This window comes from Salmo salar, chromosome ssa17 (genome assembly GCF_905237065.1).
Source record: "Salmo salar chromosome ssa17, Ssal_v3.1, whole genome shotgun sequence".
Classification (NCBI taxonomy): Eukaryota; Metazoa; Chordata; class Actinopteri; order Salmoniformes; family Salmonidae; genus Salmo; species Salmo salar.
The window spans coordinates 16,983,106-17,007,975 of NC_059458.1; the positions used below are offsets into that span (position 1 = coordinate 16,983,106).

General features: G+C 44.5%; 1 protein-coding gene across 2 annotated transcripts in view; it reads left to right on the forward strand.

Annotated features, from left to right (window-relative positions):
• LOC106575283 (FERM and PDZ domain-containing protein 4) overlaps nucleotides 1-24,870 on the forward strand; it is a 65,777-nt gene that overhangs the window by 11,896 nt on the left and 29,011 nt on the right. The window contains exon 1 of one of the 2 annotated variants that reach the window (XM_045698892.1): nucleotides 8,063-8,734. The exons of the other annotated variant lie outside the window; for it this stretch is intronic. Coding sequence (XP_045554848.1) covers nucleotides 8,694-8,734 — 41 coding nt within the window. The 5' untranslated portion in view covers nucleotides 8,063-8,693. Of the gene's footprint in view, nucleotides 1-8,062; nucleotides 8,735-24,870 lie in introns of those variants that run through there. 2 annotated transcript variants of the gene reach the window in all.

Here is a 24,870-nt window from a genome sequence, read left to right on the forward strand (position 1 = left end):
GTGTATTAGGGGATCGATGTAGCCGTCTGTAGTAACCCCCACCCCCAAACATCTTCCCACGGCTATGACTGCTACTGCTATTATGACTACTAAAAATGGCTTTATAAATTCATTTGATTGATTGACTACTGTAGCCTGGTCCCAAATCTATTTGCCAAACATGTTGCTATTCACACAGTCACCCAAACATATCTGGGCCCAGACTACTAATACAGCTGCTGCTACTACTTTGGTGGGTTTAGTTGTATAGTTATTCTGGAAGACATTCTAAGTCATTTGAAGTGCATTGTTACTATAACGTTTAGAAAGCAAAGCAGTTACTCCAATACACTATCTATTATGTACTGTTGATGATCCAACGCCAAAGAAACCAGTTAGTTAATGGAGAATTGCTACCACATAGTACCCATCACATCCGGCGCCGACAGAGATGGCCGCCTCGCTTCGCGTTCTTAGGAAACTATGCAGTATTTCGTTTTTTTAATGTATTATTTCTTACACTGTTACCCCAGGAAATCTTAAGTCTCATTACATACAGCCGGGAGGAACTATTGGATATAAGAGCAATGTCAACTTACCAACATTATGACCAGGAATACGACTGTTCCGAAGCGGATTCTCTGTTTGGTCCACCACCCAGGACAATGGATCAGATCCCAGCAGGCGACCCAAAACAACGGCGCTGCAGAAGGGGCAGACGGAGTGGTCTTCTGGTCAGGCTCCGTAGACGGGCACATCGCCCACCGCTCCCGAGTATACTACTAGCCAACGTCCAGTCTCTTGACAACAAGGTAGACGAAATCCGAGCAAGGGTTGCCTTCCAGAGAGACATCAGAGATTGTAACATTCTCTGTTTCACGGAAACATGGCTCACTCGGGATACGTTATCAGAGTCGGTACAGCTACCTGGTTTCTTCACGCATCGCGCCGACAGAAACAAACATCTCTCTAGTAAGAAGAAGGGCGGGGTTGTATGCCTTATGATTAACGAGTCGTGGTTTGATCATAACAACATACAGGAACTCAAGTCCTTTTGTTCACCTGACCTAGAATTCCTTACAATCAAATGCCGACCTCATTATCTACCAAGAGAATTCTCTTCGATTATAATCACAGTCGTGTACACACAGCTATTCCCTCCGCAAGGCAATCAAACAAGCTAAGCATCAGTATAGAGACAAAGTAGAGTCGCAATTCAACGGCTCAGACACGAGAGGAATGTGGCAGGGTCTACAGTCAATCACAGACTACAAAAAGAAAACCAGCCTCGTCGCGGATCCCGATGTCTTGCTCCCAGACAAACTAAACAACTTCTTCGCTCGCTTTGAGGACAATACAGTGCCACCGACACGGCCCGCAACCAAAACCTACAGACTCTCCTTCACCACAGCCAATGTGAGTAAAACATTTAAACGTGTTAACCCTCGCAAGGCTGCCGGCCCAGACGGCATCCCTAGCCGCGTCCTCAGAGCATGCGCCGACCAGATGGCTGGTGTGTTTACGGACATATTCAATCAATCCCTATCCCAGTCTGCTGTTCTCACATGCTTCAAGAGGGACATCATTGTTCCTGTTCCAAAGAAAGCTAAGGTAACTGAGCTAAACGACTATCGCCCCGTAGCACTCACTTCTGTCATCATGAAGTGCTTTGAGAGACTAGTCGAGGATCATATCACCTCCACTGTACCTGACCCCTAGACCCACTACAATTTGCTTAACGCTCCAATAGGTCCACAGATGACGCAATCGCAATCACACTGCACACTGCCCTAACCCATCTGGACAAGAGGAATACCTATGTAAGAATGCTGTTCATCAACTACAGCTCAGCATTTAACACCATATTGCCGTCCAAACTCGTCATTAAGCTCAAGACCCTGGGTCTCGACCCTGCCATGTGCAACTGGGTCCTGGACTTTGACGGGCCGCCCCCAGGTGGTAAGGGTAGGAAACAACATCTCCACCCCGCTGATCCCCAACACTGGGGACCCACAATGGTGCGTTCTCAGCCCTCTCCTGTACTCCCTGTTCACCCATGACTGCGTGGCCATGCACGCCTCCAACTCAATCATCAAGTTTGCAGACGACACTACAGTGGTAGGCTTGATTACCAACAACGACGAGACGGTCTACCAGGAAGAGGTGAGGGCCCTCGGAGTGTGGTGTCAGGAAAACAACCTCACACTCAACGTCAACAAAACAAAGGAGATGATCGTGGACTTCAGGAAACAGCAGAGGGAGCAGCCCCCTCTCCACATCGACGGGACAGTAGTGGAGAAGGTGGAAAGTTTTAAGTTCCTCGGCGTACACATCACGGACAAACTAAAATGGTCCACCCACACAGACAGCGTGGTGAAGAAGGCGCAACAGCGCCTCTTCAACTTCAGGAGGCTGAAGAAATTTGGCTTGTCACCAAAAACACTCAAACTTTTACAGATGCACAATTGAGAGCATCCTGTCAGGCTGTATCACCGCCTCGTACGGCAACTGCTCCGCCCACAACCAAAAGGCTCTCCAGAGGGTAGTGAGGTCTGCACAACGCATCACCGGGGGCAAACTACCTGCCCTTCAAGACACCTACACCACCCGATGTCACAGGAAGGCCAAAAAGATCATCAAGGACAACAACCACCCGAACCACTGCCTGTTCACCCCGCTATCATCCAGAAGGAGAGGTCAGTACAGGTGCATCAAAGCTAGGACCGAGAGACTGAAAACAGCTTCTATCTCAAGGCCATCAGACTGTTAAACAGCCATCACTAACATTAAGTGGCTGCTGCCAACATACTGACTCAAATCTCTAGCCACTTTAATAATTAAAAATTGGATGTAATAAATGTATCACTAGTCACTTTAAACAATGCCACTTTATATAATATTTACATACCCTGCATTACTCATCTCATATGTATATACTGTACTCTATACCATCTACTGCATCCTGCCTATGCCGTTTGGCCATCGCTCATCCATATATTTATATGTACATATTCTTATTCATTCCTTTACACTTGTGTGTATAAGGTAGTTGTTGTGAAATTGTTAGATTACTTGTTAGATATTACTGCATGGTCGGAACTAGAAGCACAAGCATTTCGCTACACTCGCATTAACATCTGCTAACCATGTGTATGTGACCAATAAGATTTGATTTGATTTGAGTTCCACTGTGTAGAGGTAGGGTGTATCCCAAATAGCACCCTATTCCCTATGTAGTGCACTACTTTTGACTAGGGCCCATAGGTCTCTGGTCAAAAGTAGTGCACTATATAGGGAACTGGCTGCCATTTGGGAACTACAGTACAAAGTGTACAGTACACTTCAGTATAAATCACGTCATGTTAATAGTAAAGCTGATTAATCATAAGATGAAGAGATATGTGATATGTACGCTAGATGAGAGAGCGCTGCCAGCCAGTTATGTAAGAGCCGAGACAAGGCGTCACTGATGATGAATTAGCCACATGACATTGTGCTGATTCCTTTGTTAACATTCATTATCAGCTCTGCTCTTTAATTAAATGCCACTATAAAGTCACACTCTGTAGGATGGTCATACTGTACCATCCAAAGAGTGGACCACCAACAATGTTGCAAATGCGTCCTCCATAATATTTTCACATGCAAATAGCACTTGACAACCAAAACATGGGAAAATAGTTATGATAAGTTCATACAGATCCTATTAGGGTATTCATACATCATATTGTATTTCCTTAATTGAAATGACTGGAAAGCTTAGACTGTGTCTTTAAATGTGATTTTCAGTACACCCATTTGGAGGGAGAACTGACAGACTATGGATAAGATGCGGGAGCTTGGGGCGTTGTTACGTAATACTGTAGTAGTGAATCAGCCTCTGTCAATCGCATGAGGCACAATTACAAAGTCATCCTCGTCAAACAATAGATGTCTCGTTAAGAAATGTTCCAAGTCTCTTTGGCTTTTCAATATGAAAAAAAGATTCACAAAAGGGACATTTGTTGCAGCTGACGTACTACGGTATTTGAACAGGTCGTCTTGTGGTTGTTCTTTTATCACTCATATTATTGAATTATATTACAATCAAAGTGTAGCTATCTGACCTGGGACCATATCCTCAAAGCGTCCGAGAGCATGACTGCTAATTTAGGGTCAGGACCATATAATGTTATTCATTATGACATCATATGTGAAACTGATCCTAGATCAGCACTGCTTCTCTGAGAGGCTGTGTTCATTTGCATTGCTATAAACTTCCTGTACATCATAGGGCATCTGCAGGGCATCTGCAGGTTCAGATTTTAATACTACAACTTCATACGATCCCTTTGTGTCTGAGCTGATATAATTCATAGTGCTATGAATGCATGTTATAGCAACCCTACAAGAACATCCAGGTCTTAAAACTCTATCTAACTCTTTTCCCAGGCCCATAGCTGTTTCGTCTTGTGTTCAGTTTTCACCATTCTGGACCATCCCTTGGGTCACAAAGAGAATACTAAAGCAAAATACTGATGTGGTTTTTAATAAAACACACACAGTCTCCCGTTGTGACCTTGGGCATATTGGTTCCCCCCTGTGGACAGTGTAGCCGATCACGTCTTCCTTATCTCCCTGCAACACAAAGCATCATTGACGTTCTATCTAGACGAGCACCGCTGAGCCTGTCCCTTGGCTCTATAAGGTTTAGAATCAGTGCAGGCGGTCTATTAAACCCAAGCCCAGGGCTTAGTGCTAGAAGGTCTCTTGTATCTTGTGTAACTTTGATGTAGAGGCTCTTGGCTTCCTGTATGGCTGGATTCTTTGGATCGCAGAAGTTCCAATAGCTGAGTTGTTGTGGTATATGGCAGGGGCGCGACTCTGGTTTTAGAAGTGGGTGGGGACATATTCAAATACATATATATCCAGTCTGATAAACACTCCAAACAGCCTACCCGACCGTTCGGAGGCGTCCGCATGGTCCTAAAGCACACCGTTGACTCGTTTTGTTTCACATTCCAATGATAAAACTGCGAGGTACAAAAATGCAATTTCAGAATGTTGGGAGGGACATATCCCCCCGTCCCCAGTGAAAGTTACGCCTCTGGTATATGGTCTGAATATGGTCTCTAAATATGCTTTTGTGTCTGCATCCCTCCCATTCAACACAGAAGAAATCATCAAGAACAAAGTTGAACCTCTTGGAATCTACATGACAGTCTCTGTGTTGCCTAGGTTTGAAAAGAACAGGCTACAAATGTGAGAAAGAGTTTTACGCTTCAGGCTCATCTTTGAGATGGGTTGTCTCGGCGACCCCTGGAGACAGCACTCAAACACAGGTAGAGCTCTTTAGGAAACGCTGGGGTCCTCATAAAAAATGGATGTGACATAAAAGAGCCCCACTCCCACACCAAAGCTGTCTTCTCCACTGCTTGACTTAAAGCGCTGTTTAATTTCGCTTCCCGACGCTCTGTTTTTAGAAAAGGGACGCTCCGTTCTTAGTGCACCTTTGATTCACGGGGGGGCGTATAGAACAGCATACAGCGTTGAGCCATCAACCTCCATGTGATGAACGAAGGGTTCTGCAGCTTTGTTTCCAGGAGCAGTTCAAAGTTCAGCAAGTGCTTTGACCTCTTGGCGTAACAAGTCACTTTCACCATAGATTCACTATAGACTCCCATACAGGTGTGGGATCAGTTTGACTTTGTTGAAAGTAACCCCAGGTCAAAACAAGGTATACAGGTCTGGGATCAGGTTGAACATGTTAACATAGCCTGTGTTGACTGTGGCTGGAGAATATACACTGACCCCAGGACCGTAGTGGGTGTGTTTTCTGGTGCTGAGGAGATGAGCTGTGTAAAGGAGACGCTAATATAACTGACACAATACGGGCAGACCTGAACCTGTGCATCTCAGAGTAGGTCTTTTAGATCATAATGAATAAGATGATATGGACAGTGGGGACCTGATCAGCACACTGAGATGCTTCATGAATACTATCCTAAATTCTACCTAGGGGTTCCTGGTACGGGGACCTCCTATATTTGCCCGTGCTCTTTATTAAAGCTTCAATATGTAGCTCTTAGGGCGACCCAACCAAATTCACATAGAACAGTGAGTTATAGATCTGTCATTCTCATTGAAAGAAAGTCTAACAAACAATAGATCTCTTCTATGTGCACTATTTCTATGCTTCCCATTCTTAAGTTGAGGTTTTGTGCACCAGCTTCAAACAGCTGAAAATACAATATTTTTGGTTATGAAAAAGATATTTCACAGCAGTTTAGATTGTACAATGATTCTCTACGCTATACTTGCTTATTTTGTCACAAAAAAAACTGAAATTAGGCAAACTATTAGAATTTGAGCAACCACGGAATAGCTGAGCGGTTTCTGCAGAGTGCATCTTAAAGAAAACTAAATGTATGGGCCTAATCATGGAACTGCATATAGAATCCTTACTATTTTCATGAAAATTTGTGAACACGATCCATCATGTTTCAGTTAATCTTGGATGCATATTTTATGTGGTTGAAAATGAAATACTGTCATATTTTATGTCATTGAAAGAAATGACATGTTTAGGCTGCACAACAGGTCCCTAAGCGTGCACTCATTCTCTCAAGATGCTGAAAGAAAGCTCCTCCACTCCTGTTCCCGAGACAAAATTAACATTTGGTCTATCATTTTACTGTGAGGAACACTTCATTCTGCAGCAGTTAATATTATAATAGGCTACAAGTGCAGCCTACAGTCCTTTTCCAGACTTCAGTTAATATTATAATAAGCTACATGTGAGGCCTACAGTCAGTGTCCAGACAGTTACACTTCCAACTATTAGCTCATGTTTTACTGGTTTAGGTTACCCCACTATTTATTTTGCCTGTACTCCATATGGGACCGTTTCAGCTTACTTTCACCCCTGATTCTACCCCTGAACATGATGACACAGTACAGGGCATCAGAAACTGATCTACACTATTAGTTAATATAGGAAAAAGAGGATATAGACGAAAAGGAAGGATGAAAAATCAAAATAATATGGTATAATAAAATATAAAATTAGAACAATATAATGTAACAGTAGGCTAACCTTGAATGCCAGTCTGTCTATGCTTTCGTGCCAAAATTGTCACTCTTTGTCGTGCCAAAAAACACTTGGCATGACAATTCCATAAGGAGTTGGCAAGTGAGTAGAAACAGACACCCAGGCTAAAATGCAGTAAAACCTCGACCAAAACACCACAGCACAGAAACAATCAGAGCAGAACTGAACAGACTTGCCTTTTGGTTGTGTTGCATTGGGTTTGTGTGTTGAATTGTATTACATGGTATGGTAAATAGACTTAGGCTGTTTTGCATTCGATTACAGTGTGTTGCTGCTGAGAGGCATGTTCATAATGGCTGCCATGTTCTGTCCTTGGCCCCCGTGGGCTGACTCACAGAAGGTAGAGCATCCTGTTGCTCCCTGGACCATCTGCAGGACCACCGTCACTGGTTCAGGTCAAATGGCGAATGAGGATGGGTCCTAATGGACTTATGCGTTCCTGTTTGATGGTGTGTGTGTGTGTGTGTGTGTGTGTGTGTGTGTGTGTGTGTGTGTGTGTGTGTGTGTGTGTGTGTGTGTCTGTTTGTATGAGAGAGAGAGAGAGAGAGAGAGAGAGAGAGAGCTAGTGAGAAAGAGAGAGAGAGCAGTGTGCAATCGACATACATAAAATGCATACAAAGCATGTCAAGGAGTAATTACACAAAACGCAAACAGTCCTAACAGCTGTATCTCGGCTCATATGTAACTACATATATTTCTGAGACTCATCAAAGAGTCGTCAGGCATATCTCTGTTTCAGGTTTGTAAATAGATGAAAGTTAGCAGTGTGCTGGTGTTCTTTCTACATGTCAGCGTGGTTGCTGTGGCTCACTTAGCAACACAAATAAACCAGAGAGAATGGGTCCTGCTCCCGCCAGCCTCCCTCCCTCCCTCTCTCGTTCTGCAGAGTCAGCGCTCCTCTCCTAACGCTCGTCACGTCTCTCTCTCTCTCTCTCTCTCTCGTTTGTTTCTTTCTCTCTCTCACTCTTTCTTCCTCTCTCCCTTTCCATTCCTCTGCTGCACTCCCTCCTCCCCAGGCAATCCGAGCACCCCTCCCTCCCTATCTCTCTCCACCCCTCTCACTTTCGTAAAGGGGTGAAGACCAGGGGGACGGATGGCTCCTCTCTACTCCGCTGAGGACGTGCGAGTGCTGAGAGCATCCGTCATGTGGATTTGAGTCCCTCCTCCTTTCCTTCCCCTGCCTCTCTCACTCCTCCATCCCCCCTCCTCTTCATCCCCTCCCTCTCCTTCTTTGCTTTTATTCTCCATGTAGCTCTGGACCTGCACAATCTTCCAGCTCAGCTGAGATGGAGACCACCCAGAGAGGGCTCAGCGTTGCCCACCGCGGCCAGGGGGAGAGAGGGGTAGAGCGGACTGGCTAGTCAGAGGGGGGTCCTTCACTGGCCCACCCTATACCCTCTCAAGGGCATTACTCTGGATAGGAAACAGGACAGGTCTTAAGGCTTAGCGCTTTCAGCAAGGAATGACACTTCTGCTTGTTGGACTTCTCCAATATTTTAGCACTGTTACTTTCTGAATCCTGATTATGGAGTTTGTACAAATGTGGTTTTCCCTACTCTGGATTTGAATCTGGATCTAATCGCCATCTGGAGTGCCTGAGTTTTTACAGCCATAACTCGAACGCATGGATGTCTTTGGTTTCGCAAAGATGGCAAAGCTGTCAGGGTGAGTGTGTGTACCGTACCGGGACGACGGAAACTAAGCGGGCGTACAGGGAAGGGTTGAGGGTGGCGGGGGTTGTCTCTGCATAGGAACAAGGAGTGTGTGACCAATGAGCGAGCAGTCTGTTGTGCCTAGGAGCGGAGTGTGGACTGCAACACAAGCACTGAGTCAAGACTCAGACCACGGCTTTGTGGCTGATCCATAAAGTTCTGAGAGAGAGAGCTGAGCGACTGTGTTTGGCCGGATAGTTAGATAAGTTGCAAGAGAGAGTTTGACATAGAGAGCAAGATAAAGACTAAGGGAAAGTGAAGGTGTGTGAACTAGAGAAGTCATCATTTATGTGAGTGAGAAAGGACAGAAAGCCGATATGGAGATGATGTACCAGAGAGCTACAGAGGGAGGAGGGAAGGAAGAACAGAGTAACAACAAGATAAAGCAAGGTAAGTAAAGTGAAGAAGTAGAAAGAGGAGACGGCCCAACAGGGAATGCGAAAATGAGGGAGAGGGAGGGGGAGAGAGGGAGACTACAAATGAGAATTGACTTGAAGCAGAGGTTCCATAAGTAGAATGTTGTTGTAATGATGAATAGCTCAGAGCACAATTCTTCCTGATCTCTGTGACTTCCTGATCTCTGTGTTTCTAGTCCACACACACACACACACGCACACGCACACACATGCAAACAGAACCTGTACCACACACAAACACTGTAACACAATCACACACACAGACGTTGGGATGATCCCTTACTTGAGTGGGGTCGCAACACTAAAACCACTAAACATGGCTCAGAATAAATATTTTAAACCTCAGCACACAGAGAGGTCTACAGCTGTGAAGTAGTGGGAGTGTGTGGTGTAGCGAGGCCCGGGATCTTCTGGGTTCCTTCGAGGGATTCCGTTAAGAGAAATTAGGCAGCTTGTTGGATCTAGTTGGGGCTGTTATTGGCTGGAAAAGTTTCAAATGGGGGTCATTGATGCTTATTGATGTCTCTATATTGTTTCCAGGGGCGCAACTTTCACTGGGGACGGGGGTTACATTCTGAAATTGCATTTTTGTCCACCCCAGTTTTATCACTGGAATGTGAAACAAAGCGATGCAATGGTGTGCTTTAGGATCATACGGATGGCTCCGAGCGGTCGAGTAGACTGTTTGGAGAGTTTATCCGACTGGGGGGGAACTATAATATATATATATATATATATACACACATATATATATATATAGTGCTCAAAAAAATAAAGGGAACACTTAAACAACACATCCTAGATCTGAATGAAATAAATTATCTTATTAAATACTTTTTTCTTTACATAGTTGAATTTGCTGACAACAAAGTCACACAAAAATAATCAATGGAAATCCAATTTATCAACCCATGGAGGTCTGGATTTGGAGTCACACTCAAAATTAAAGTGGAAAACCACACTACAGGCTGATCCAACTTTGATGTAATGTCCTTAAAACAAGTCAAAATGATGCTCAGTAGTGTGTGTGGCCTCCACGTGCCTGTATGACCTCCCTACAACGCCTGGGCATGCTCCTGATGAGGTGGCGGATGGTCTCCTGAGGGATCTCCTCCCAGACCTGGACTAAAGCATCCGCCAACTCCTGGACAGTCTGTGGTGCAACGTGGCGTTGGTGGATCGAGCGAGACATGATGTCCCAGATGTGCTCAATTGGATTCAGGTCTGGGGAACGTGCGGGCCAGTCCATAGCATCAATGCCTTCCTCTTGCAGGAACTGCTGACACACTCCAGCCACATGAGGTCTAGCATTGTCTTGCATTAGGAGGAACCCAGGGCCAACCGCACCAGCATATGGTCTCACAAGGGGTCTGAGGATTTCATCTCGGTACCTAATGGCAGTCAGGCTACCTCTGGCGAGCACATGGAGGGCTGTGCGGCCCCCCAAAGAAATGCCACCCAACACCATGACTGACCCACCGCCAAACCGGTCATGCTGGAGTATGTTGCAGGCAGCAGAACGTTCTCCACAGCGTCTCCAGGCTCTGTCATGTCTGTCACATGTGCTCAGTGTGAACCTGCTTTCATCTGTGAAGAGCACAGGGCGCCAGTGGCGAATTTGCCAATCTTGGTGTTCTCTGGCAAATGCCAAACGTCCTGCACAGTGTTGGGCTGTAAGCACAACCCCCACCTGTGGACGTCGGGCCCTCATACCACCCTCATGGAGTCTGTTTCTGACCGTTTGAGCAGACACATGCACATTTGTGGCCTGCTGGAGGTCATTTTGCAGGGCTCTGGCAGTGCTACTCCTGCGCCTCCTTGCACAAAGGCGGAGGTAGCGGTCCTGCTGCTGGGTAGTTGCCCTCCTACGGCCTCCTCCACGTCTCCTGATGTACTGGCCTGTCTCCTGGTAGCGCCTCCATGCTCTGGACACTACGCTGACAGACGCAGAAAACCTTCTTGCCACAGCTCGCATTGATGTGCCATCCTGGATGAGCTGCACTACCTGAGCCACTTGTGTGGGTTGTAGACTCCGTCTCATGCTACCACTAGAGTGAAAGCACCGCCAGCATTCAAAAGTGACCAAAACATCAGCCAGGAAGCATAGGAACTGAGAAGTGGTCTGTGGTCACCACCTGCAGAACCACTCCTTTATTGGGGGTGTCTTGCTAATTGCCTATAATTTCCACCTGTTGTCTATTCCATTTGCACAACAGCATGTGAAATTTATTGTCAATCAGTGTTGCTTCCTAAGTGGACAGTTTGATTTCACAGAAGTGTGATTGACTTGGAGTTACATTGTGTTGTTTAAGTGTTCCCTTTATTTTTTTGAGCAGTGTATATTTTATATTTGAGATTCTTCAAAGTAGCCACTCTTTGCCTTGATGACAGCTTTGCACACGCTTGGCATTCTCTCAACCAGCTTCAACTGGAATGCTTTTCAAACAGTCTTGAAGGAGTTCCCACATATGCTGAGCACTTGTTGGCTGCTTTTCCGTCACTCTGTGGTCCAACTCTTCCCAAACCACCTCAATTGGGTTGAGGTCGGGTGGTTGTGGAGGCCAGGTCATCTGATGCATCACTCCATCACTCTCCTTCTTGGTCAAATATCCCTTACACAGCCTGGAGGTGTGTTGGGTCATTGTCCTGTTGAAAAACAAATGATAGTCCCACTAAGCCCAAACAATATTTTGGATGGTGAATCGCTGCAGAATTCTGTGGTAGGCATGCTGATTAAGTGTACCTTGAATTCTAAGGTCAAGTTTTGCTGGTTCCATCGATAAAAGATCATAACGATAATTTCAAGTTTTACCACCACAGTTGACCGTTGTATTATTCTATGAATCTGCTGTTTCTCAGAGCAAGGTGCAAGCAGCGTCACAGATATGTTTGAATATAGAAATCAGAGAGGCAGCCAGCCGGGAGAAACCAATAGGTCAGCGCGGGAAAACCACAAATGTCTTGATTTGAGTCACGCTAATCCTCCCAAGGGATTTTGACGGGTGATCACCACTGCACACATGACCCCCGCATCATTCAACTGGATGAAATCGCTGAAGCATGTCACCCTCTGTCCATGTGTCTGTCAGTCAGTCAGCGAGAGTAAAGTGAGAGAGAGAAAGAAAGGACAGACAAGAATAGAGGAACAAATAAATACACAACAGTGACCCACAATGCGGCCTTGTATTAGGAAAGAAAAGATTGAGGGATTTTAAGAGGAGGTTGTTGCTCGTGGAGGTCTGAGTAGGGACACTGCAAATTCACTCGCATGTTGTGTGGGTAGTTAGTGTTGATTATGTCGAGTCTACGTAAGAGATAATCAACGAGGTGCTATGCGTTCTGTGGAAAATAATGAACGACATCAAAGATTTTTTATAACTCAACCAAGATAGACCACAGCTTGTCGTTTCCAATGGGAACAAATGAGTCAAAGCAGGCAGAAATAGCAAGGTGGTAGGCGCCTGTGCAATAATTCAATTTGCCTTTGCACTCCTAAACAGTGCGATTTTTTTGAAACTTTTGCAAAGGGTAAAGTCTACAAAACTTAGTCCACCCTGTTCATAACAGATTCTAGTTTTGGGAACAGAAAGCTGTATTGAGATCAAATATTTAATTGATGAGAACATTGTTACGGAGTCTAGTTGATAGGTAATCGACTAGCCGGACTGTTCCCCGGACTCCGCGTGTAGGGATTTGTACAATGCATGAACAAGGCAATTGAACTTGACATTGGTGTCTGTCTGTATTCCTTTATCCAACATATCATACTGAAACATGGTATCAGCAGTGGCTCGAAAACCACACGTTTGTTATTTTTGTAGCTAAGTACAGTATAGGCGCAGTTACGTTCCATATGCGAACACATGCCGTTTCTTACTCCTAGTCACAACACTGATCAACTCGTTGTTAGCTGGCTAGCTAGCATCATTACCTACCTCGATGACTGAAGGCAAAGAAATCTCTTATTCCATCGCTATGGCAGCAAACATTCCGTCACCAAATCCCATGGTTCTCACAGGGGACTGGAATACTAATTGGGACAACTTCAGGGATGAATTCGAGGACTATGCGCTGGCGACCGGTCTACATGAGAAACCCAACGAGGTACAAGCGGCAACTCTGAGGAGTTTAATGGGCAGCGAATGCAGGCATATCTACCGGCACAATCTCACCCTCACAGCACGACAACAGTGTGATGCAAAGGCTATATTGGATACATTGGAGAATTACTTCAAACCCGCCAGAAACGTAATTTACGAGCAATTCGTTTTCGGAAGCTGCAAACAGGAAGAGGGTGAGTCAGTACACAACTTTGTAACCCGTTTGAGAGAAAAATCCGCCACTTGTGAATACGGGGGATTGAAAGATGAATTGATTCGGGACAAAATAGTACTGGGAATTGCAAATGAGGATACGCGCCGGCGTCTACTGAGAGAGAGAGGCTTAACATTAGTAACTGCCATCGAAATGTGCCGCACTGCTGAAGTCACTGACATGAGAATGAGAGCAATGGAAATCGAAACCCCACGCTCCGAAGTTGATACTGGCAAAGAGCACTGCCCTGCCTATGGAAAACCATGCAGAGCTTGTGGAACTAATAATCACTTTGCAAAAGTGTGTCTCAAAAGCAAAAGAAGGTGAGTGAGGGCAAGATTCACTGTGTTGATGATGTCACTCAATGTTCAGAGCTGAACAGTGAAAGTGACATTTACATGCATGAATCCATTGGGGCTGTACACTCGAGGGAAGAAATGGTTTGTGACACTACGATTACACAACAAGCAACAACAATGTCAACTGGATTCCGGTGCTACATGCAACGTAATGAGCTACAAAGACAAAATCAATCTGGCACCTGACACACATCTATTGCCCAGCGATACTAGACTAAAGCTGTACTCAGGAGAGCTAATGAGCTCTATAGGCACCTTTGAGACCGAATGTGTTATTCGGGGACGCAAACAAGCTGGAGTTTGAGATTGTGAAAACCAGTCAACATCCTTTCCTCTCAGGCTCTACATGCGAACGCCTGGGACTGATGCAGTTCACTGTACCAAATAACCTGCACATTGTGGATCATGTCCAGCATGGAACCCTGTCCAAAGAACAACTACTCAGCAGATATGACGATGTATTCAACATGCCCGTTGAATCAGTGCCTGGGGAGGTACACTTTGAAGTGCATGAGAGCATCACTCCAGTCCAGTGTGCTCCTCGCAATGTGCCCATTGCAATGAAAGTGGCTGTGAAGGCCCAGCTGGACAAGTATGAGGCCGATGGCCACATGAGATCTGTGACCGAACCAACTGACTGGATCAGCAATATGGTCATAGTGAAAAAAACAGAGAAGCTGAGGGTCTGCATCGACCCAAAGCATCTGAACCAAGCACTGAAACGATCCCACTACATCATGCCGACACTAGAGGATGTCCTCTACAAGCTTCCCAAGGCCAGGATTTTCACCTTGGTGGATGCCCGAGATGCATTCCTTCAATGCAAGCTGGACGAATAAAGCAGCTTCATGACTACCTTCTGGACCCCCTGGGGTCGGAAACGCTGGCTCAAGCTCCCGTTTGGTGTCTCAGTGGCGCCTGAGGTATACCAACGCAAGCAGCACGAGTTTCTGGCTGGGCTCAAGGGCATTGAACCCATCGCCGACGATGTCCTGATCGTAGGCTGTGGTGACACAGACGAAGAAGCAGAACGCGACCACGATGTGAAGCTCCTGGCACTGATGGAGCGCTGTCGATCAGTTAAGCTTCGTCTTGGCCTGAAGAAGCTGCTGTTCAAGGTGAAAGACGTCCACTTCCATGGCCACATTCTCTCGGCAAAAGGCCTGAAGCCGGACCCAGACAAGGTCAGAGCGATCCTCGACATGCCAAACCCGTCTGATGCAAAAGGAGTACAGCGTCTCATCGGTTTTGCAAACTATCTTGCAAAGTTCATGCCACACCTATCAGCAGTCTGTGAGCCTCTGCGCCGGTTGCTGGACAAAGACACACCATGGCACTGGCTACCCAAGCATGAGGCCGCAGTGCAGGAGATGAAATCGCTGGCTTCATCCGTGCCAGTGTTGCGCTACTACGACGTCACGAAGCCTGTCACAATCCAGAGCGACTCCAGCCAAAGGGGACTTGCATACTGCCTTATGCAGGAAGGCCAGCCTGTTGCGTTTTCCTCGAGAGCACTCACTCCCACCGAAACCATGATGTCACACGAACTGCCCACAAGGGCCTGGCAAATCGTCAGCATGGACTTATTCAGCCACAGACAAAAGGACTATCTTCTCATTGTTGATCACTACTCTGACTTGTTTTTTTTTTACCTTTATTTAACCAGGAAGGGCTCATTGAGATTTAAAATCTATTTTTCAAGAGCGTCCGGGCCAAGATAGGCAGCGCCAAGTCATTACAAAAATTACAGACAAACAACATGAAAAACTACAAGTAATCTAGTAAAAACCATAGAATTAACAAAGAATATAACAAAATCAAAAACAGCAAATTAAAAACATTGACATGTCAGGGAATCAGTCTCAAGATCATTCATCAGTGATTTAAAAATACCAATCGGACAAGTTCTTCCAGTTTAAAAGTATTTTGTAAGGCATTCCAAGACGATGGCGCAGAGTACATAAAAGCCCTTTTACCAAATTCAGTTCGGACATTTGGAACAGTTAGCAGGATAAAGTCCCGCGAACGAAGAGAGTACCCACCACATTTCTGAACAATAAAAATGCCCAAATAAAAAAGGTAGTAAACCCAAAATGGCTTTGTAAATAAAAGTATACCAGTGACTGAGCCTACGAGTGACTAGAGAAGGCCAGCCAACCCTGGTATACAAAGTGCAGTGGTGCGTAAGGGTTTTGCAATTTAAAATAAATCTCAAAGTGCCATGGTAAAGGGTGTCAATTGATCTCAAACACTGAGCGGAAGCATTCATATATAAAAAAATTGAACTGCTCCCTGACTTGTCTGCAGAGACGGTCATAAAGCGCTGCAAGGCGCAGTTTGCAAGGCAAGGTCAGCCTGACAAGGTAATCACGGACAATGGCCCACAATTCACTGCACAGTTCAAACGTTTTGCCTCAGAATGGGAGTTTGACCACGTGACCTCCTCTCTAAGACACCCAAAAGCAAATGGCAAGGCAGAGTCAGCTGTCAAGATTGCAAAAAAACTGTTAAGCAGGGCCGCGCACGACAGCAACGACCCATGGAAAGCGATCTTACAGTGGAGGAACACACCCACCGAAAACATGGACAGCAGCCCAGCACAACGCATTCTGTCCAGACGTCTGAAGACTACCATCCCCGTAGCTAACAAACTACTTGAGCCCTGCGTCATGGTTGGCGTCACGGACAAACTGCGTCACAGAAAGCAGCTCGCTAAGTGCTTCTACGACCGGACTGCTCGAGACCTACTAGAGCTGGAGGTGGGTGAAACGATAAGGATGAAACCGCTGTCGGGAGACCACACAGGACTTTGGAGGCTGGGCACGTGCCTACAGAGAGTTGCACCACGTTCCTACCTGGTGGATGTTGGTGGCTCCCTCTATCGTTGCAATCGGGTGGATCTGCACGTAGCAGAGCAGACAAACCAGATCACCTAGATGAGCTGGATCACAGTCCAGGCCTACGGGTAACGGGCGCAGAATTGAGACATGAGCCAACTGAAGGTGAGGCTTCTACCCCACCAAGCTCTCCAGCTCGTGGCCCTAATCCTACCCCTGTCGAAGCCAATACTTACTCACGGGTGGGTCGGCTGTGCAAGCCACCGGACAGGCTTACTCTGTAAGCAAGAGACTGTGTTAACTTGTCCTCTGTTTATAAAAAAAAAAAAAGAAAGGAAGATGACAACTGAAGTAAAAAGAAATATGTCATGCTTTTTCAATTGTTATGACTTGACTGTTAAGAACTTAATGTTATGCCGTTATGTTTGCACTTTCTATTGAAAAGGATGATGTTACGGAGTCTAGTTGATAGGTGATCGACTAGCCGGACTGTTCCTCGGACTCCGTGTGTAGGGATTTGTACAATGCATGAACAAGGCTATTGAACTTGACATTGGTGTTTGTCTTTATTCCTTTATCCAACATATCATACTGAAACAAACATTTGCAGAATCTCGTTCCATCTTCTCCCACTGCCCCGCCAGTGGGCTTCCTCTCACTACCATATTTGGAAACGCTAATCGGATGCTTCACAATTATACATCCAGTGAAATATCTGTCTCATTGTTCTATCTGTGAAGATGTGGAAGAGAACACATAGAGCCCTGAGTTGATTATCCCTTTTATACCATGGCTATAATTTAACACATTTGCCATTAGAAATGTGTTAATTTGCCGGTAGAAAAGTGTTCAACATCCACTGAAGTAGCTAGCAAGTTAACTAGATAGCTATACTAGTTGCCATGGTAACCACACAAACAGACTTGCTTGTTTAGCTAACCAGAACATCAGTCCTAGCATGCTATTATGAAAATTGAATTCAGCAGCACCAATAAAGTTTCAATTCAACTTTTGCTTTAAAAAGCAGCTCAAACCAAATATTTGAGAATTAACTATAGCCATTGAATTCTACCTTGCCGATATACTGTGCGTTATGTTATCAGTGTGGATGACGGATCACCAGCTCAAGCTGAACCTCGGCAAGACGGAGCTGCTCTTCCTCCCGGGGAAGGACTGCCCGTTCCATGATCTCGCCATCACGGTTGACAACTCCCTTGTGTCCTCCTCCCAGAGTGCTAAGAACCTTGGCGTGATCCTGGACAACACCCTGTCGTTCTCCACTAACATCAAGGCGGTGACCCGATCCTGTAGGTTCATGCTCTACAACATTCGCAGAGTACGACCCTGCCTCACACAGGAAGCGGCGCAGGTCCTAATCCAGGCACTTGTCATCTCCCGTCTGGATTACTGCAACTCGCTGTTGGCTGGGCTCCCTGCTTGTGCCATTAAACCCCTACAACTCATCCAGAACGCCGCAGCCCGTCTGGTGTTCAACCTTCCCAAGTTCTCTCACGTCACCCCGCTCCTCCGCTCTCTCCACTGGCTTCCAGTTGAAGCTCGCATCCGCTACAAGACCATGGTGATTGCCTACGGAGCTGTGAAGGGAACGGCACCTCCATACCTTCAGGCTCTGATCAGGCCCTACACCCAAACAAGGGCACTGCGTTCATCCACCACTGGCCTGCTGGCCCCCCTACCTCTGAGGAAGCACAGTTCCCGCTCAGCCCAGTCAAAACTGTTCGCTGCTCTGGCACCCCAATGGTGGAACAAGCTCCCTCACGACGCCAGGACAGCGGAGTCAATCACCACCTTCCGGAGACACCTGAAACCCCACCTCTTTAAGGAATACCTAGGATAGGATAAAGTAATCCTTCTAACCCCCCCCTTAAAATATTTAGATGCACTATTGTAAAGTGGTTGTTCCACTGGATATCATAAGGTGAATGCACCATTTTGTAAGTCGCTCTGGATAAGAGCGTCTGCTAAATGACTTAAATGTAAAATGTAAATGTTATAGGGAATTATAAAACGGATGGGGCTAATCCTGAATGCTGATTGGTCAAAACCGCATTCAAGCCGGTATCTATTCCACAAGTTACCACCGGCTAAATATATGATGTTAAATGCCTATTTACTCTGTTCCAGCTGTCTCATCAGCCCAACCAAGCAATTTATAAACGTGATCTCCACTATAAAAAGCATCTAGACATTATCTCACATTTCTTTTAGACTAACATTTAGTTTTCAACAGCGGAGATTTGTATAAACCTTGCTGTCTGTCTCTCCGACAATAGCAACATTGTTTCAATATTCAAATTTGATCTCCAGCTGTCCCATAGTAATGAATGTGTTGGGAGTCGGGACGAGACAGATAGGCAGTGTTTCTCAGCCAGTCGAAATCATGAATCAACTGGCATCGTTTTTATGGATATATACAAAGAAATGTAAATTGAAAAAAGGTAAAACAAAATGAAGTGCAGCTAGTTTGCAGTCTTTCCAGCATCACTTTGATGTGATTGTGTTAGCTGTGTCGTTGGCCAAGTCCTCTGAACAATAGTGTCCTGACGAGAGAGCACATTTTCTCTGCCAGGCGAAATCGCTACAACACAGCTTAAACAAATGCAAATCCAGCTACTGTTGTTATTCTGGCTGCACTGTTGACGTAGTTCGCTAGCTAGCAAGCAAGGGATAAGAACGTTGCCAGCCAGTATGTCCATAGATACAAAATAAAAAGACTGAACGACTGGGTCGCGTCTCTGGCAACCAAACCGATAGAGCAACCAGCTGGCTTGGGTAGCAACCCTAGATTTGTGTCAGGACTATATCTTGTAGAAGGAGGAAATAGTATGAATAAATGTATAAAAATAAAGTTTTTAATTAAAATATGTCAATCATTATTTGAATATGTTGGTAACCCATTGTCTAAAAGTGATAATGCCCTCGAGGACAGTGTTTGGAGGACATGTTGGCATGGTTTGCCAGCCCTCGACTTCGTTTCGGGCCTAACAACACCCGTGCCAATATATCCTCCAAACACCAGCTTCTCAGGCATTATCACTTAAATAATGCATGCTCTAGAATGCCCTTCAAGCCAATAAGAAATTAGTATTCAACAATGCCATGGTATAACGTTGGTTATGTAGTTTCTACTGTTGATTATGTAGTTTCTACTGTTGATTATGTCCCAATAGGCATTGTGGAAAATATTAATCACTGGGTCTCAAACGCTGGTGTAAGTCAGAGTTTCCCAAACCCAGTCCTGGGGCCACTCCCTGGGTACACGTTTAGTTTTTTTTGCCCTAGCACTACACAGCTGATTCAAATAATCAACTCATCGTCAAGCTTTGACTTTTTGAATCAGCTGTGTAGTGCTAGGGCAAAACAAAATGTGCACCCAGGGGGGGTCAGTTATATGTTTGTAAGAAGATACTTGGAATAGAAAATGGCTACTGGGCTGTTCGGGGTTTTGGCAATATCTTGAAATGAAGCTATTGTAATTATCTGTTCAATTGTTGTTGTTTTTTGCCTTTGCCAAGCAACAGAAGGAAATGTTTGATTATCCTGCCCACCTTCCGGGGGTATAGAGTAACAAATAGTTAGCAACCAAACTTGAGCTCATGAAGGTGGAGCTCCAAAGCATCGATTTAAACTAGAAAGTCATCTTCAGCCAAGGAAATTAAGTCCACTGCTTGGAATCAATCAGTTTGCTTGTTTTGTTTTTAGTGGAAGCAACATTCGTCTCGGCGGAAGCCACCTGCACCAAGTCTTAATCAGATGTGGTGTCGAAGAGACAAATATGGCCGACAACACCGTATTCAAAATGATAGCCTGTATAGACAGAGGATTAATCAAACAGTAGCATTTCTAACTTCTGGTTACACTGAAGAGACCAAGCACATCCTCTTCTCTCCTCCATTTATCACAAGCGTCCCCCAGATCAATTATGGAAATAAAGCAGGCAAACAACCTTTTTTTTTGCTTTCAATTTCAATTCTAGCTTACGCCGCTCTGGCAGGAAAATAAATTCGCTTTCAGGGAGAGTGCGCTGGCTAACCACTTTTACATTATGATTTTCACCAAGCGACTGAACGGAACAGAACTGAAGTTTGGGTCCCAAGTCCTCTAGTTAGTTTTAGATGTTAGTCCATTTTTGTATTTTTTTAGGCCTTTGTTTTTACAGCAGTTTGTGTCAAAGTAATTGTCAGATCTTGGGCTGATCCCTACATGCTCTTCGATAGTGCCTTTTAGGAGATGCTATTTCCAGCTGCTCTCTGTTTTACTTAACATGCATTTGTGGAGGGGAGAGTGCAGTGTTTCTGCTCCTGAGCACTGATCAACTTAGAGTTATCCTGTTTGGAAAATGTTGAATGTTTTTAATGTTGACCTTCAATTGAGGGTTCTATCAGTTTCTATGTTGGATTACAACCACAGCCTTCAGTTCTGAGGAACTGAGCTGTTTTAAAAATATATAACATCTTGTTTTGGAGTATATAGAAAGTGTCTCTCTGAGTGGTGGGATAAAGTAGGATTTATAAATAAGCCTCTATGTTTGAAGAGAGAATCATCTATAAGGGATATATTGGCACTCTGTGCTCAACCAACCTGGCCTCAGAGCAATTTGTAAGATTTACATTTACATTTACATTTTAGTCATTTAGCAGACGCTCTTATCCAGAGCGACTTACAGTAGTGAATGCATACATTTCATACATTTTTTTTTTCTGTGCTGGCTCCCCGTGGGAATCGAACCCACAACCCTGGTGTTGCAAACACCATGCTCTACCAACTGAGCTACAGGGAAGGCTACAGGGAAGGATTTAGTACGTACATTCCTTTTATCCATTGAGTATTACATTTACATTTACGCCATTTAGCAGACGCTCTTATCCAGAGCGACTTACAAATTGGTGCATTCACCTTATGATATCCAGTGGAACAACCACTTTACAATAGTACATCTATATCTTTTTTGGGGGGAGGGTGGGGTTAGAAGGATTACTTAATCCTATCCCAGGTATTCCTTAAAGAGGGAGTATGATATATTACATTACATTACACTATGAATTAAATAGTGGTCGTACAATATGATACGAATTAGAAAAATTCTAGTGTCATACGTCTTACCCAGTCATACAATATCATAGGAATTGGATGCTGTAATGTATCATACATTTAGGGATGTATAGTACTATACGTATTTCTCTGAGACCAGGCTGTTTGTTGCTCTGTAACAACAAAGGACAATTCCGAGGTGAATTTACGTTGCTGGTAAGAACTAATGACAAAGGTTAGAATGTACGTAGCAGGTTAGATGAATTAGGTTAAGGTTAGGGGAAGGGTTAGCAAAAATTGTACAGTTCCCGTTGAACAAGCAACCTTGGTCCTCCCCGACCCATGGCCGGCGTTATGTGCGGGCCTTAGAGGACTAGCCCGGCCTGCCGTATCGCATTGCCCGTCCAAATAAAATATTGAAATATTGATAATTTATTTGACATAGACGCACGAAGACAGAAACACTCATCAATCTCGTTAAAGCATCCGAGCGAGTGAAACAGCGCCGCTCTGTCTCAGTATGTGTAGACCATGTATCTGATGCTGTCTGGACCAAAATACCAAAACATGTCATACTATTTCTGTCCAGACAGCATCAGATACATGAGCTACATATACATGGACGCTGTTTCGCTCGCACGGAAACTTTCTCTGGTGATATAGTTTCAGCAGAGAGGAAGAGGCGAAGCGAGAGGGTTCACTCACAATCTGTCCAGTGTAAACCCAGTGCGTTTCTATGGGAATAATATGCAGGCCTAACCTTGTCGCCTGCCTTCCCGCCTTTGGGACAAAGACTCCCATTGTTAGGGCGGAGACATGAGCATCTCATCATTTCCAGATCTCTTGTTTCAGCCTCCTGCGAATTGGAAAGGAAAGTTGGCGAATGCTCAGTGCAATGTTAGGATGCTGGATTGCTCTAAAGTAAATTGATGTTTTGCCAAAATTACATTTATTTATTTTAATCTATTTATTTAACCTTTATTTAACTAGGAAAGTCAGTTAAGAACAAATTCTTATTTACAATGACGGCCTACCCCGGGAAAACCCTAACCCGGACGACGACGCTGAGCCAATTGTGCGGCCCTATGGGACTCCCAATCACGGCCGGTTGTGATACAGCCTGGAATCGAACCAGGGTCTGTAGTGACGCCTCTAGCACTGAGATGCGGTGCCTTAGACCACTGCGCCCCATATATAAGTACTCCTGTCTAAATTAAGTCATTCAAAATACTTCACCAGGAAGCATTAGCCACAAAGGATCATTATTATATATATTTTTTAATAGCTGTTGATTGAAGCCCGCAATTTGGGTAGCGCGCGTGACAATAGGTCTAGCTGATTGAGTTGCGGATGTCAGTGAAAAGCATCTAAAATATGTGTGAAGATCACTTACATTTTTTAAATTAAAAGGTTGCATCAAGAAGAAGGGGAGGGGGGTGTGGCGAAGATATGGTGCGTCTCTCTCCATAATGCATGCACATTTGAGTGCCCATTTGGCAATGTCTTATTTCTGATTGTCTTAACTCACCACATACACCACACATTTGTTCTTCGCCTCACACAAGTCAGCGAAGTCTGTTTTTTTTGGGGGGGGGTTACATCCATGGAGAATTACACTTCCTCAGTATTTGAAAAATCTTTCCAACACTCCCAGCCTCGATAATCACCAAGCCTCGATGTGAAAGAGCAAAATATCATGATCTGATGATCCCATATATTCAGTCATTAAAAAAACAGCTTTGTGCCCGGAGCACACGAGCACAGGAAACTCTGAGGGGCCGGAATAGTCTATTTGACACAATGTTGCAAGTTCGCTAGTGACAGCTTCTAGTTTTGTGCTTTCATTTCTTTAGCCGCCAATTGATCCCCGTGTGTCAATGTGTCCATATGGCAGAGGCTAGTGTTCTCATAGTTGAATTTTAACTTTTAGATTTGTATTATTTTACTTCAGATTTTTATGATTAATCACGTGACAATGATTTTTAGAAACGAAACCGTTATTAATGAAATTAAACTGTTCCACGAAAATGTGCATATAAGAAAGTTCATAACTGTCATTCAGATCGGTAGAAATGATAGGTTAAATTGTAATCTTTCCCAAACTTGAAACTCAGGAGCTGCCTATGGTCTTTACTATAACACCCATTAAAAAAAAATGTGTGAATGCGCTAGCACGTGCACACATAGGAGGTCCGGTGAAAAATGGCTGGACCTCATATCGCAACCTGATTCGTTCTGGCACCGGGTCTGCATGGACCAACCACCCTACTTTCGTTTCTGTCATTTATTTTGTTTCTGTAACCATACCGTTATTGATGTAACGTAACATATCATACTTAATGGAGGTACACACATTTACGTAAAACAGCCTTTGCCTGTCCAGTGAGTCCAGCTTGGCTCAACAAACAGCTATAAAATACAATTATTTATATTATTCAAATGTTTTATACGATTCATTCAAATTGATAATTTGCATCTCATTATAATATAGTTCTTGTCTCATGCTCTAGTCTAGTGTGTTTTGGACCTGTTTGGTTTAGGACTTTCCGGTCTAGCGTTTAATCCGCTAATGATGTCAACTCACTCAGTGATTTGTTTTGCTCTGGATAGTATCACTCCCTCGCCACATGGATTCACAGTTAACGACAAGCTGAGAGAAAGAGCCCAATACATTAGTGGATGTCAACAGGCACACGCACACGCAGACAGACAGACACACATACACACACACACCCCCTGACCCTTTGCTGAATACTACATTGATGGTGGTAGAAAAAGTACTCAATTGTCATACTTAATAGGAAATGACTCAAGTAAAAGTGAGTCACCCAGTAAAATACTACTTTAGTGTTTAGTGAGTCCGCATGGTACGAGGCAGTAGGTAAGATAACGTATTATATTGATAGGTACGTGAATTCAAATCAAATGTTATTTATCACATGCGCAAATACAACAGGTTAGACCTTACCGTGAAATGCGTACTTACAAGCCCTTAACTAACAATGCAGTTGAAGAAATAGTTCTGAAAATATTTACTAAATAAACTGAAGTGAAGAAAAAAAAAGTAACAATAAAATTACATAACAATAACGAGGCTATATACAGGCGGTA